Source organism: Canis lupus, chromosome 17, assembly GCF_011100685.1.
Source record: "Canis lupus familiaris isolate Mischka breed German Shepherd chromosome 17, alternate assembly UU_Cfam_GSD_1.0, whole genome shotgun sequence".
NCBI classification, from domain to species: Eukaryota; Metazoa; Chordata; class Mammalia; order Carnivora; family Canidae; genus Canis; species Canis lupus.
Window position 1 is genome coordinate 20684449 of NC_049238.1, and position 15148 is coordinate 20699596.

At 52.6% G+C, this 15148-nt stretch overlaps 1 protein-coding gene across 1 annotated transcript; it reads left to right on the top strand.

Moving 5' to 3' along the window:
- FAM166C (family with sequence similarity 166 member C) lies at positions 1-14759 on the top strand. Its single transcript, XM_038561018.1, has 4 exons — positions 1-115; positions 11469-11742; positions 12619-12731; positions 14552-14759. The coding sequence occupies exons 1-4, from the start codon at positions 42-44 to the stop codon at positions 14694-14696; spliced, it is 606 nt and encodes a 201-aa protein (XP_038416946.1). The 5' UTR covers positions 1-41; the 3' UTR covers positions 14697-14759.
- Positions 14760-15148: the final 389 nt, after the last annotated feature.

The window sequence follows — 15148 nt, forward strand, 5'->3', positions numbered from 1 at the left end:
CCGGGCTGTTGACCGTCGGGCGGGGAGGCGCTGCACCCACCATGGCCTCCCGCAGCGCGGGCACGCTGCTGAGCGAGTTCAATGCCGCCTACGTGCCTCCCGGCCTCATGCCCGGGTAAGGCCGCTCCCGCCGGTCGGGGTCCCCCCACCCCTAGACCCCTCCTCCCGCTGGCAACTCCGCCCTGCGCGCCCCCGTGCACCGGCCGCCGTCTTCCCGGGGCTGGCGTGCGCTCCGAGCAGCCCTGGCGGGGCCGGCCTGGGGCTCTCCAGGTTCTCCCCCCCCAGCCTGGGCCGCGGGAAAGCGGGAGGAGAGGGAGCCGCTGCGCGAGGTTGGTGTTTGGAGACCCCTGGGCGGGGGGAGCGAGAGCGTGGGGCGCCCGAGAAGGGAGCAGGGTTTTCGGGCCCCAAACCAGTGCTCCGCACCCAGGATTCGCTCAAGAGTCATCTTTGTCGGTTGAAGGACAAAAGGAGAGACCGGGTGGGCCCCCGGGGTGGGCTCGAAGAATCTGGCAAGGCGGGTCGGGCAGTAGTTATTTCTCAGTGGAGTGCAGGGCCCCTGGACTTTGTGGTCGGTACCCCCCACTCCCACCCCATCTCACTTAATCGTCACAGATGCTGGCTTGAATGCCTCTGGGTCCCCAGATCTGTCTTAACCTTTTACATTTTCAGATGCAGGGTCAAACCTACCTTTCCTTTCACTGGCTGTTATCAAGCTCCAAACATCCAAGATGCAAGTCTGACTGTCTCTTCCATTCTTTGGCCTTTCTCTCAAAGTGTCTGAGATTTCCACTCCAACCCCTTCTTCCAGGGTGTAAGATCCTCGTCTTTCTCCTACGGGTGGCCCCAGGCATGGAGGGCACGAACTGGATTTTGAGATGCTCCTGATGTCAAGCTGGGTGTGTAAGAAAAGGTGGCTTAGGATTTTCCTATTAATTCTTTCCTTCATTTAGGCATTCCTTTGACAAAGACATGTTGAGTGCTTGGGATGTGCCAGGTGTTGTGATAAGACAAACAAGCAGGGGGCTGCCCTAGAGGGGTTCCTCTTAGAGTGTAAACACATAAGGCTTAGTTCAAAGCCATCTTTGCAGCCCTGGATCATGGTATTTACATCATCCTGGGTGTTTATCATGGAGTTTAATTCTGTACATTATTATTTTTTTTCTTAAGTTCCCCACTATCCCCAGGTGGAACCTAACCATTCCCAAGTGTTCCCCCACTCTGCCCCATGGGCAGGGGGAGTTGTGTATTTCAAAAGCAATCCTGGGTTGCTTCTTTATCCCTGCCACTTGTCTGCAGTTCCCTTGAGCACCCTGTCTTGTGATTGATCTAGAAATTGTGATAACAAGTGAATCATAAAGAAGGCTCCAAGCATGAACTGGACTAGTTTGAATAGCTGAGTCTGTATCTACAGCTTTTGCTGTGGATCTTTCTGGGAGGGTTATGCTGTCCCTAAAGATCCCCATCAGTGAAGAATGCACTGAGTTATCTTATGTTTCTAAATGCTACCTCATTTTGTTAGCTTAATGAAAGAATCCAAGATTCCCCACCACACTTGGATAATTATTATTTTTGTGTGTCTTTTCAAATATTAATCACAGGATTTTAAGCACAGCCGGTCTTTTCTGACACTCAAATCATCCCTCTTACCAGTTTTATTCATAGAGGCAGAGAATATTCACAGTGGTAAAGACCTTGGAGATCATGTAGCCCAGCCCCCTCCTGTTCCAGATGTGGCCACTGAGTTCTGCAGGGGGACTTGCCTGAGCTCCAGGCTGGTGATGGAAGAACTGGCTTTGAACCAGGTCCCTGATGCTCTGTGGTAGCATTGTGAGCCCCCAGGCATGGGCACCTACTATGTGTCAGACACTGTGGTGGGCTCTTTATAGACTTTCTCTAAAAAAACCTTTGCAACAACCCAGATGAGCAATGGTCAGCTTGCCTAGGGTCATTTACCAAGTTACCCTGCCATACCTGTGTGACTTCAACACCCAGACTGTCCTCCATCTGTCCAAATGTTATCTGTATCATTAGTGAGATCCCTGCAGTGTTCAAGGCCTGATTCTGGGTACCAAGGGAAACAGGATGCTGGTCTTCAAATTCGTTGGCCAGGCTGTCCCACCTGGTCTCTTGCTGCTCTGAGCAACACAGCCCTCAGGCACCCTGCCTCTGTCTGACCCGTGAGCCTTCCCTGCAGTGAGTAGGGGATTCTTGGGTCCGAGTTTCTGGGATTGTAATGTTTTTCAAGGGATGAGACCGGCCTCAGTGGGGCACTGTGCCTCCTGCTTGCAGGCCAGATCTAAATGGTATCCATCCCCTTGCTCTCTGCCTCCCACCACACTTTACCAGGCTCTCGGTCCAAACACTTGACCTGCCGCTGTGCATTCATTCATGGCCAGACTACTACTGCAGGGGGACTTGCACCCCCTCCACTTTCCTCTATCTGCCTAGAGTGGTGGCTGTGCCCCCATCTGCCTCAAGGGCCTCAGGACCCTAAAATCAGTGGATTCCACTGTCAGGACTGTGAACATTGTTGAGAAGGTAGCCACATGCAGGTGGCTGTGTCCCTTTCCCCAGAATCCCCATACAGTAGATCCTCTGGTAAATGTTGACAACCTGCTCTCTGGAGAGAAAAAAACCCTGGCTTGTAGCATTCATCTACTATCTGTGGTATAAAAACACTCCCCCTGCGGCTGATTTCAAGCTATCAACATGGTGTCACAGGGCAGAGCTGGAAGAGATGCACAGCAGCACACACTATACAGTAACTCTACCCTACAGATGCAAGAGATGTAGCTGAAGTCCAGAACACAGACGGTAGTAAAACATAGTGACATAATTAGGTAGTGATGAGTTTTGAATGCTTATTCCCTTTGTTTTCAATATAATTTCTTTTTTTTTTTTAAAAGATTTTATTTATTTATTCATGATAGTCACAGAGAGAGAGAGAGAGAGAGAGGCAGAGACACAGGCAGAGAGAGAAGCGGGCTCCATGCAGGGAGCCCGATGTGGGATTCGATCCCGGGTCTCCAGGATCGCGCCCTGGGCCAAAGGCAGGCGCCAAACCGCTGCGCCACCCAGGGATCCCTCAATATAATTTCTTTATGACTTTACAGAACATAATTCTTTTTTTTAAAAATATATAATTTAATATTTAATACTGGCTTGTTCAACAACAGCTCAAAAAATCTTAGAAATTTAATAATCAGCTCCCTTCAGCCAGTATGAGCCGGTACCAGCTACAGCTAGCACCCCACCACCTCCTGCCAGCTGCTTCAGGCCTGAGACCTTACCTGCAGGCTGAGACAGGTGTGGGCCAGGCTGGGACAGAGGAGCCCTTTTCTGTGTCAGCCCGGGGCCTGGCGCTGGAGTTGCAACCCCGAAGACAGGCCAGTACATCCTGAGCTACTTAGGCCATATGCCAACGGGATATAGGAGACTCCATGTGCCCAGACAGGCCACTGTTACCTCTCACATAACCCTGAAGAACGGGGAAGGCTTCCTATGAACAGGGGTCAGGGGCCCCTAGAGACATAGGCTTTGTAACAGGGATCCTCCTTCTTTCCAGAAGAACCATCAGCCCTTAAGAATGTGCCTCTGCTTGTCAGTTTATTTCAATGAATATTTACAGGGTGTCTCCTGAGCACCAGCAGTGCCAGGGATGCAGATATGGGTAGAACACCTCCCTCTCTTTCCACAGAGTTTATGCTTCAGGAAGAAACACTAGATAGAGTAAAGGCCCAGATAATTACAACACAGCAAGAATGTGAAGTGGGACATAAGGGAGTCACAAAAGAGGGCGCCCGGCTGGCTCTGTAGGAAGAGCATGGTGACTGTCGATTTTGGGGTCGTGGGTTCGAGCCCCACATTGGGTGTAGAGATTATGTAAGTAAGAACTTGAGAGAGAGAGAAAGACAGAGACAGAGAAAGAGACAAAGGGCATAGACAATTCAATGGAGAGGACAGGCATGGTCTGTGGGTGGCTCCATGGAAAAGGGGGTATTGGAAATGGACCTTGAGGGATGGCTAAGATCACAAGGCAGGGAGAGGAGGAGACAGTGTCTTCGGGATGGAGGGGGTTGCTGAGGAAAGGCAGGGGTGGAGGTGCTGGCCCTATATGCTTCCAAAACAGCAAATGGCCTATTTAACTGGAGTAGAAAAGCTGCAACGTGGCAATGGATGGGAAGATTGGAAAGACCTCTCCCAGAGCCCCACGTCAAGCAGGGCCTTGAGCGTCTGGCCCGTTTGTTCTTAATTTCATCGACAATGGGGAGCCCTTGAAAGCTTTTGCCCAGGGGAAGGATCTGATCTCACTGTACTCAGCAGGAATTGTAGAGAAGAAAGCAAGTGTGGAACAAGGACGTGCCGAATAGTCACAAGTTAATTAGTTAATAAGGCTGCTCGTGGGATCTCTGATGGCATGGTAATTAATTTTAATGTCAGGTATGGGGCCAACCAGGGCCATCAAGAGACAGGGAGGGATTGCTTCCTGTACACACAGAGATACACAGAGGACTGTTGTCTGGGGCCCCGGCTGAGCACTGTCTCCCAGCTCGTGTGCAAGTGGCTGAGGAGCCAGGCAGCGGATGAGGGAGGCAAGGAGGAGGGGTGGCAGCACCATGGGGACTGTTTGATGCCCCGGGATGAGACCTGCCATTCTCTTCTGTTCTCTCCACGTTGATCGGCCACACAATCACCAACAACAAACCTTTGGAAAGCTTTACCATAGAACTGCACAGGGTCTCGCTCAAGGCACACACATGCAAGTGTATCCAGGGGACATAGACCTGGCTAGCCTTTGGTGCTAAATGAATGTGAATGTGTCCTCTGGTGCTAATGAATGTGAACGTGTGCACATATGTGGGCATACCCGTGCCCCTCCCTGAGCAGCAAATTCTGAACAAGATCTGAAATCTAAGCAGAACCTTAGGAGGATTGCGGAGGAGAGGGCTTCTATTCTATTGGGATGCAAATATCTTGGCATTCAGAGAAGGTGGAAAATCGGGGAGCAGAGGAGGAGTATGGCAAAGAGCCTGGGGGTGGTGAAGAATCACAGGAACACGTCACATTTCTATAGCTCCTTTCTTCAGAGGAGCGCAAAAGGCCCCTGTGGGTGGGACGCTGTGTGTGGTGTGCGCTCTGCTGATCAAAGCCAAGCCCTTTTAAAGCAGTGCTCAGGGGGTACCTGGGTGGCTCAGTGGTTGAGCCTGTGGTTCAGGTCGTGATCCCAGGGTCCTGGGATCGAGTCTCACATCAGGCTCCCCACAAGGAGCCTGCTTCTCCCCCTTCCTATGTCTCTGCCTCTCTCTTTGTGTCTCTCATGAATAAATAAAACCTTTAAAAAATAAAAAATAAGACCAATTAAAAAAAAATAAAGCAGTGCTCAGGGACATGACCCCCTGGGTTCATGGACTTCTGCTTCCTCCAGCAGCCATTTATTGAGTACTTATCCTCTGTTAGGTGCTGCGTAGGTGCTGAGGATAGAGAACACAGATTAGCAGAGGAGGTGGACCAATGTGCTCCTGAGCAGGGATGGAAGGTGTGACACATACAAGCTAGGTAGAGAGTGTGTAGTTCGGGAAGGTGACAGAGAGCCCTGGCTCTGTGAGTGGGTGAGGAACTCCCTGGGGGCAGGAGGGGCCATGGCATCCCAGGTAAAGTAAATATGCGCAAAGGCTTAGAGGTGCAGACAGCATGTGAGACCCTAGAGATGTGACACTTCTGAGGAATTGGGCGCCTGGGGGAAGTGAGAAGAGAGAGGTGAGCCTTGGTGATGCATCCTTGAGAAAGATGGCTCTGGCAGCAGCATGGACAGCAGGATGGAGGGGTGAGACTTGGTCTGGGAGACTGGCTAGAAGATTCTGGACAGTCCTAATGAGCCAAGAGGAAGCGGCAGCCATGGGAGAGTAGCAGGACTTAGGGACAGGAGGGAGATGGAGAAGAGAGGTGATGGGAATCCTGGTTTCTGGCTTGTGAGGGGTGAATATAGGTGTCATCCAGCAAGGCAGAGCTATCCAGGAAGAGGAGCAGGCTGGTTTCCATTCAGCTGAGTCTGGCATTCATGGGCAAGCCCTCTGTGGACAATTAGGTGTGTGGATCCATAGCTGGAAGAAGAAACACAGAGACACAGACCTGGGCATCCTTGGTGTATGGGCAGTGTTGGAAGTCCAACATAAACGAGCTCTCCCAGAGGACTGGGTCTCTGAAAAGAGAAGAGGACTCTGGGGCATCTGGAAGCATCTAGAAGATAAGTGGAGGAAGAGAACCAGCTCCCAGGCCGTCCCCCTTCACACTGAAGTTCTTTTCAAAGCCTGACCTCAATGGAGGGCCCTTCGTGGAGCTCCACCTTCTCCCTGGAGTGGCCCTCCCTCCCTGCATTTCATAGCATTGAGCGTCCACTTCCAGCACAGCTCCTGCACACCACCGTGTAACACAGTAAATACAGAACGAGGGGGTAGGCTGGAGGAAGAAAGGGTGAGCCTTGTGGTCCTCTGGGTCCCTGACTCCCGGCGCACAGTGAGTTCCCAGTAAAGTAATTCTTAAAACTACCTCACTATCTTAAAAAAAAAAAAAAGAAAAGAAAAGAAAAGAAAAAAGAAAAGAAAAGATACATGTACAAAGCAGAAAGAAACAAACCACCCCAAATCCAAAGACCTAGAATTAACCAGGGTTAGCCTTTGGTGAACTTCATTCCAGGTCCCATTATTCAGCTAAAAGACTCGATGGTTGGTTGGCTGGCTGGCTGGCTCGACAGACAAAGCAATTCTATAAAAATATGTTCATGCCACATTTGCTATTTTAAAATGAAAATCATGGAATTTAGTCTTACTAGGACCTAACAGAAGAGAAAGATACTGGCATAAAAATGGAAGAATATCCAGACTTGAGATAAATGGTAATTCAGCTCAAGAGGCATTAATTCCGGAAAGATCCCTCTAAAGTGGAGAGAGGGAGGGAGAACAAAAACCATCCAGGGGTGAGAGTCACTGTGTTGTGTATCCTTCAATGACACGTCTTAAATGTAGTTGCCCCGGGGCTGACTCTGCTTATAAATTCTTCGTTAGTACACTCTCATCGCCCCCCCCACCCCCCAATTTTTGTTACTGAAATTATTTTTCCCTTTGACAGGTTTTATAACATTTACATTCTGTTCTGCAACCAGCCTTCACCTAGCTGCTATTTCTAGTTCCGTACTTTTAAATAGATTTGAAGCTAACCACCAGCCCTTTTCACAGAGGTTCTACATTTACTGGGTATTTCTTTCTTTTGAATCATCTCCTAGTTGGCAGGATTTCGTCACCGAGCACTACTTGCAAGGAGAGCCTATAGGTTGCTTTATTTCCTGAGCTCTTTCATGCCGGGAAGGGCCCGGCAGCTGCCTTTATACCTGAATGGCCGCTTGGCCAGTTTGATGTTCTTGGGTCATGCGTTTGTCCCTAAAGAATGTTGTGAACAACTTTCTTTAGTTTTCATGCTGTCGCTTTATCATCTTTTTGTTGGGGTTTGACAGCACCTGATCAGCGTGTCCTTCATCCCTACATTCTGAACCATTAGAGAAATAAGATAAAAGAGCGAAAGCTGATATGATAGAACAGAGCTGATCCTGAACCCCAGAAGGAGATGGCAGGGCTGGATGGGGGCAGGCTTTCCTCCTGAAGCGCAGAGAGTGTCCACTCAGAGCAGCAGCCAGGAGCAGTGTGGGCTTGTTTGCTTGCAAGGAAAAGGGGTGGGGGTGGCTTCAACAAGCCTCCTTCCCCTCTTCAACCCCCTGGCCTGATGTTCTTTCACCTTTTAATGGAAGAGCAAGTGGGGGACAGAGGCACATCTGTGGGGAGCCCCCTCCGTGTGAAAGGACTCATCAGGGAAGGAAGGAATAGCTCCCTGCTGCTGGTCTCTGGCTGCTTGACTGTTGAGCCTATATTTTTATTAGGTTTCATCCCTAGCACAAAGAGCTCTCAGGAACCGTGCTTCTACTGCTCAGGTTATGTTTCTTGCAAATGAGTTTCCGCATCAGTGCGAGTGTTGCCAAGAGAGAGCCAAGGATGTTGGATTTGGCGATTGGATGATCTTACATTACCTTAATGAAAAATCACAGGCTCACGTTTAAGCAGGGTGATCGGACTGGGGGAGATCAAGGAAATAACGGGAGAGGGAGAAACAAAGGTAGAAGGTACAGAACATTTTGCAGAGAAATTCGGGAATAAAGAAGAGAAAGGGTGGGATGTGAGGCAGCAAGGCCCACCAGAGGATTTTGCAGCCTGGGAAGAGTGCACACAAATGTGTGTGTGTGTGTGTGTGTGTGTGTGTGTGTGTGTGTGTGTGTGTGTAGGCAGAGGGAAAGAAGCTAAGAGAGAAGGAAAAGAACAGGGGCCGAGAGAAACAGGGAAATACTGATGGGAGGGTGGGAGGCTCTGGACCCAGGAGGGAGTAAACCATGGCAGAGAGGAGGACTCTGTCCTCGAAGTGGCCAAGGTGACCTCATGGGCCTCACCAGCTGACCATCTTTCCGGGAAAGGAGACCCAGCCATCAGCCAGGAACTCAGGAGGAGTGAGCAGAAGGGCAGAGGCAGGTGGGAATGGGTGGGTTAGGATCCCCAGGGTCATGGTCTCCAGGGCAGAGAGAAGCCACGGGCAGGAGAGGTGAGGCTGGACAAATGCCTGAGTGCAGTGGAGGGCTTTCCCCCTCACTCCCTGCTCGGGCCCAGGCAACCTCGAGTGCTGCAAGATTCTAAAAAGGCACAGCTGCTGACGGGAGGTAGGGCCAGGAACCAGGGAAGGACTCTTGTTATATTTTGCCCACAGTGAAGAGCAATTGGAAGGCCTGTCATTACCATGCTTGGCTTTCTTGATTTCCGCCTGAAGATGGGAAGAAGGAAGCCATGCATTGCTTTCTAATTTTTTTGGTGAGGAGGCCGAGGCCCAGAGCAGCTGCCACAGGTAATCCTGAAGCGCTGATTTCGACCGCAGTGTCCTTTTGCCTGGTGACATGGGGACACCCATGATGTCGCAGGGGCTGGCAAGATCCCCTGGGAGCTCCCAGGGTGGGGTACTGGGGGTACCTGCGGCATGGTCTTCGGGCATTTGTGTGAGTCAGTCCAACCGGAAATGTCACTGATGCTATCGGCACGTGGCCACTCATTTTGTTCATTTCCTAAACATTTCCTACCTGCCAGACCTGGCACTGAAAACCAGGGATCCAGAGGTGAGACGTGATCCAGCTCTGCTCAAGAAGCTCCCAGTCAGGGATCCCTGGGTGGCTCAGTGGTTTAGCGCCTGCCTTTGGCCCAGGGCGTGATCCTGGAGTCCGGGGATCGAGTCCCACATCAGGCTCCCTGCATAGAGCCTGCTTCTCCTTCTGCCTATGTCTCTGCTTCTCTCTCTCTCTCTCTCTCTCTCTCTCTCTCTCTCTCTGTGTCTCTCATGAATAAATAAATAAAATCTTAAAAAAAAAAAAGAAGCTCCCAGTCTAGTGGTGGAGACAAAGACATAAAACAGACAAGAGCATTAGGAGTGAGGTATGGCTGGTGGTGCCACGGGAAGAGAGAGCAGGACCCACCTAGACCTGGAAGAGGTGGCAAGGAAAGGATCTCAAAGAAATGATAGGGCAGGTATTTATTTTTGAAGATTTATTTATTTATTAGAGAGAGCACAAGTGGCAGGGGCTGGGGAGAAGGAGAGAGAATCCCAAGCAGACTCTGCTGAGCATGGAGCCCAGCTCAGAACTTGATCTCACGACCCTGAGATCATGACCTGAGCTGAAGTCAACAGTCAGATGCTTTACTGACTGTGCCACCCAGGTGCTCCATAGGACAGGCCTTAAGGATCCTTTTGGGGGGCAAGCATCACGAGCAGCAGGAGAAGCAGGTTTGACATTCCTGATGGCCGGGGGCACAGGGCAAACCCCAAGGGAGGGAGAAAGAGCAGGAACATGCAGGAAACTGCAGATGGCTCTTCACAACCGGTGCAGGGCAGCTGGTGAGGCCGGAGGCAGCTGGTGAGGCCGGAGGGGAGGCGAGGTCCGCTCCCAGACGGCCGTGAATGCCACGCTCAGCGCTTGACTTTAGAAAAGTCAGTCCGGCTGAAGTATGGGAAAGGGGTGGGAAGTCAGAGTACAGTTGAGAGGATGGGGGGCTGCTGCGCCACAGTCCAGGTAAGAGGTGGCAGGGCCCAAGCTTGGGGCGGAGATGGCAGCCCGGGGCTTGGGGACTGATGGCATGTGAAGGATGAAGCTGAGGGAGGCAGATGTCAGGTTTCTGACTTGGCCGCCTGACGAGTGCTCTCCACCAGGATGGGACGAGATGCTGGGGAGGTGGGGGGCGGGGGGAGACCGCGCCTGGGACATCCAAGGGGGGAGGCCTGTGTGCCACTGCGGACAGGAGTCTGAGGGAACTCCTGGGCTGGGGATGGAGACCACAGATCATCCGCACAGGGTGACGGTTAAGGCCTTCACATGGATTCCATCCCCCAGGGGACCCTGTGGGCTCAGGACAGACCCCCACAGGAAGAGAGCAGAGGAGGCACGTCATGGGCGGGGGTGGGGGGTGGGGGGAGGATCGAGAGGGAGGTGAAAACCTCAGCAGATAAGGAGAGAACAGTGTTGTAAAATCCAGAAGCAGCACTTCGAGAAGGCAGATCTCAGCAATGCCCAGTGCTGCAGGAGCCCCCTGATGGCCTTGTCAAGGGCCATTTCGGGGGCACCATGGGGGCAGGGCCTGGTCCCAGGGGGTGAGAAGCACTGACTGGGAAAGCATTGGTCTTTAACATTTGCACAAAGTCTGACACTCCCTCTCTTCGAGGATGGCCTGCTGTCCCTTCACTTGGCTACAGCAAGTAAATCTCAGCTGACTGGGGCTCCTTAGTGTACTATGTGTGCTTATGCTCTGTGTCTCCAGGGGTCCCGCTCGCCAGCCCCCCTCCCTCTCGTTGGCCTCCTGGCGGCAGAGGGCGATGGGGCTCCTTGCAGGCTGCCTGCGTCATCGAGCTGGAACCAGGCTGCAGCTCCTAAACCCAGGCCTTATAGCTACAACAAATCTTACAGCCCCCATCACTGCCGTGTCCCCACCAACTTCTTACAGTCTCTCTACCCTTAAGGAGAGAGCGGCAGGAGGCCTCCCCATCTTTGGGCCAAACCCAGAGTGGATGGAGAATGACTCGCCTGCAGGCTTGCTCAGGGCTCAGGATGGGGCCTGGTGCTTTGCCCCTGCAGCAGGCTCTGGGCTGGAGGGATGACCATCCTGTGTGTGTGTGGGTGGGGGGGGTGGTAGTGGCATAAAGGCCGGGAGTCTCTTGCACTCATCCTCCCCCGGAGCCCCGAACCAGGCAGCGCACCTTGGGGAAGCCTCTCAAGGCCCAGAAGTGACCCACGGGGCCCACTGAGCCCATCCCTGGGATCGAGGGGCCTCTTGTGGAACTGGCCCGGAACCTTGCACCCATCTCCCCTCCCATTCCCCCCACCCCCATTACCATTGCAGGTACCAGGGCCATGTTCCCAGCGTGGCCTTCTCCGTCGGCTCCCCCTACGGCACCACCACCCTCAAGTACTTCCAGGACCAACGCAACGCAGCCCTGGAGAGGAGCTACACTCCCTTCAGCAAAGGCGGCCACCTCCCTACCCTCTTCTCCTCAAACCCCAACCTGGTGCTGAGTAAGCGCTCCCTCACCCGGGACCGCGGGCTGCACGTCCCCAGCTACACCCGCTTCAACCTGGACAGTGACCGCTTGGCCCAGATCACTGGTTTCTACCAGGTGGGCTGCCCTGGCCTGGGCTGCTGCCTCCTCTCCAAGGTGGGGAGGCAGGGGGATGGGCTTGAAGCCATGGGGGGACCAGAGGAGACCTCTCACCCTCAAAGAGCGACTCTGTTCACTTTTTTGAAGCCCCAGACCTAGCAAGGAGCCTAGGGCTTTGGCTCGGGGCACTGGGGACGAGGCTCAGGACTCTGCTTCCTGGATGCCCCCTCCCACGGCCTCTTGGGGCTCTTGTCCCTGCTCACCCCCACTGTCAGTGGAGTCAGAGCCTTTGGGGATGCTCCCACCCTCACCTCTGCCCCATGGCCCTGTGGACTTCACTGGGGGCCAGGGCTCATTCTCTGCTGTGTTCCTAGAAACTCCAGCCTCTCCCTCACTTCTCTTGCAAACATCCTTCCAGCCTGATTTCAAGGACATGGGTACCTCCAGATGCTCAGGGCAGAGTACCTTCCCTCCCCAGGGAGAGGACCAGGTCAATGCTGTCAGGCTCCGAGGGGGCGAGACCGTGTCAATGGGCATGGAAAGGCCTTTGCTCCCCATCATGACTCTCATGCAGGGCACCTCCAGTCCAGGGGGGAGGGAAAGGGAGAAACAAACACACAAAGCTTACCTGTGCCACCTGCTGAGCCAGGATTCATGTACCTTACCTCTGCTGGTCACTTGTCTCATTTACTCTCCTTAGCAAAGCTGGTGGGGTGCAGGCCTTTATCCCCATTAGACAGACAGGGAACTGGTCGCAGAATACCCAGCTGGGGACTCCAACAAGGGCAGGCAGCCCCACCCCTTGCCCAGGTATAGCCAGGCAGGTACTGCAGGTGCCCCAGGTCACTCTTGCACACTAACAGCCTGTCATCTCTTCCTTGGGTCGAGCTGTAGATGGCACAGGAGCATCGGAAGTACTATCTAGACAAGACAGGCCTGGTGCCTCGGGTCCCCTACTTCGTGTTGCCTGTGAAGGAGTGGGAACGGTACCCCCTCCCCACTGACCTGTGAGTGCCTGCCCTCCATTCATGCATTCTACAAACACATGTCCATGGGCACCTGCTTTCAGCCAGGCACACGCCACTCAGACTGAGAAATGAGTTCAGATCTGGCCCTAAAGAGCCTAAGGTACAGAGGGCAACAGTTACACAGCAAGGCGTCAGGGTTTTTGGCAGCCCTACACGGATGCCAGGAACCTAAATGAGCAGAATCGGAAAGGGTGTTTTCCTGGTCAGATGCATGGGGAGTTGGGGAGCAAACCCCACTATCTTTGCTGGCCAGAATCTGCAGGCTTCTCTCGGGCAATGGCAGCCTTGCAGCTACACTCGTCCAAACGTGGGCACAGCGGCTCTGAGCAGTGGGGAACTGCTGCCCTCTGCCGGACACAGGGGGCACTGCACAGAGCAGGGACTTGGTTCCCCCCACCACCCCCAACCCCGACCAGACTCAGAAAACGTTCTCCTCAGGACTACAAAACACCTTTCAAAGCCCAACTGTCCATCCAGCAAAATGTGAAAGTTCCCCACTGCCGGCACCTCACTGCTGTTATCTGGGAGAGCTGCTTTTCCCAGGAATGGCCAGCTCTGCCTTGTAGGATATTCCAGGCACGTGGTTGCCTTGCTCTCCTTCCTGACACCAAGGCATGGAAATCAGAAGCCTGTATGCTGCCAAGGTGTCGTGTGGGGAAGGAGGCATCAGGAGGTCGGTCAGTGGAAAGATCTGGGGTTTCCAACTACATGCTGACCCTTTCCTTGCCTCAAGAGCCCTAAGTCTCATCACCACCATTATTAATAAGGCAGCAACCCTTTCCAATGAGTGTAATGGTTTGAAAGACACAAATTTAACTGCCTCTGTAGGATAGATGGGCCCATTTTATAGACAGGGAAACAAGCTTAGTGACGGCTTCAGAAACTTGTACTGCGTAGCAAGTCTGATTGGAGGTAGAACCTAGAGAAAACCAGATCTCCTGACACCAACTCCAAGACTCTGGCTTGGCCATCTCTGCCCCTTGGGTGGCTCTGAGTCAGACCAAACCTGGAAACCACGTGGAGCCTCTCCTGGGGATATATTTCCTGTTGAGATCACTCTGGGCATGATCTGTGGGGAGCCTGGGATGCCCCAGCTCCATTTCTTCTCCAAATTTTCTGGCAGCCTATGCTGCTCATGGCTTCACACCCAACACGGAGGACCAACCAGGTCATCAGGACTAAGAGGGTCCATGCCTGCATTCAGCCCTTTCCCTGATCACATCTGTGGCCTGGGGAAAATCCTTGCCCTTTCCTGAGTTTCATCACCATCATCACCACCACCACTATCACCATCATATCACCACCCCTCACCATCACCACCAACGCTATTACCACCATCACACGACCACCATCACTGCGACTACCACCACCATTACCATTATCACCATCACCCCACTATCACCACCGTCACTAACATCATCGCCATCACCATTTCTTATATTTGTTAAGTGTTTCCTCCTTGTCCAGCATTATTGAAGTGCTTTGTATGCATTACCTCATTTACTCCTTGAAGCAAAGCTAAGACAGATGTACTAACATTAGTTCATTTTAAATGTGTCTACTTCCAGCATGATTTGAGCCAGAATCTGACACCCATGTTCTCTCTCTTAACCACTGAACCGTTGTGCAGATGCAAATTATTCTCATCTCAACTGTAGGGTGACTTATCAGATGTTGAGATAATGAGCAGCCAGAAGGTCAAGTTGGGCCAGAATATCGGGCATACAGGGCGTGGTTGGGCACTTCCTTCCCAGCTCCCTGGCACACTATATAACACTGGCTCTGTCCTTGCCCCCCAGTCCTCCTCTGAGCCCAGAGAAGAAGTGGAACCTTTTAAGAGTATCCCCTGAGAATCTGAAGACCTACCAGACATTCCCCTCGGGGAAGAGGGTGTCCCCACAGGAGCGGCAGAAGAGAGACCGATACTTTGAATTCAGAGCGTGATGCCTGAGAGCCTGGCTCTGACCAGGTTAGCTTTTCGCAATAAAATCTTTAGCCATGACCAAACCCATGGTCTTCTTCTCTGAGCTCCAGGAACATTTGGCCACAAAAGAACACGCCCGAGAGTCACACAGCACCAGGTCTTAGGGGCTGTGGATGGCTCAGCTCAGGGGTTCAAGCCAGTAGGAAAGCCATGTCCAGTGACCTAGTAGGCCCACCCACCCCTCCTCTGAGGTGGGGGCAGGTAGAACCAAGGACTGTAGGGATCCCGAGCCTTGGTGGCAGATCAGTCAGGCACAGAGATACCTCCCCTCTGCTTCCACTAGTATAATCGAGGAGGCCTCATTATTGCATGTCTGAGAATGAAGGTGAAGTGACCATGGAACAATTGCACCGGGGGTCAGATGCAAAGGAGTTCCATTTTGAGCCCTGACTTGGCATCATTTAGTTTACAT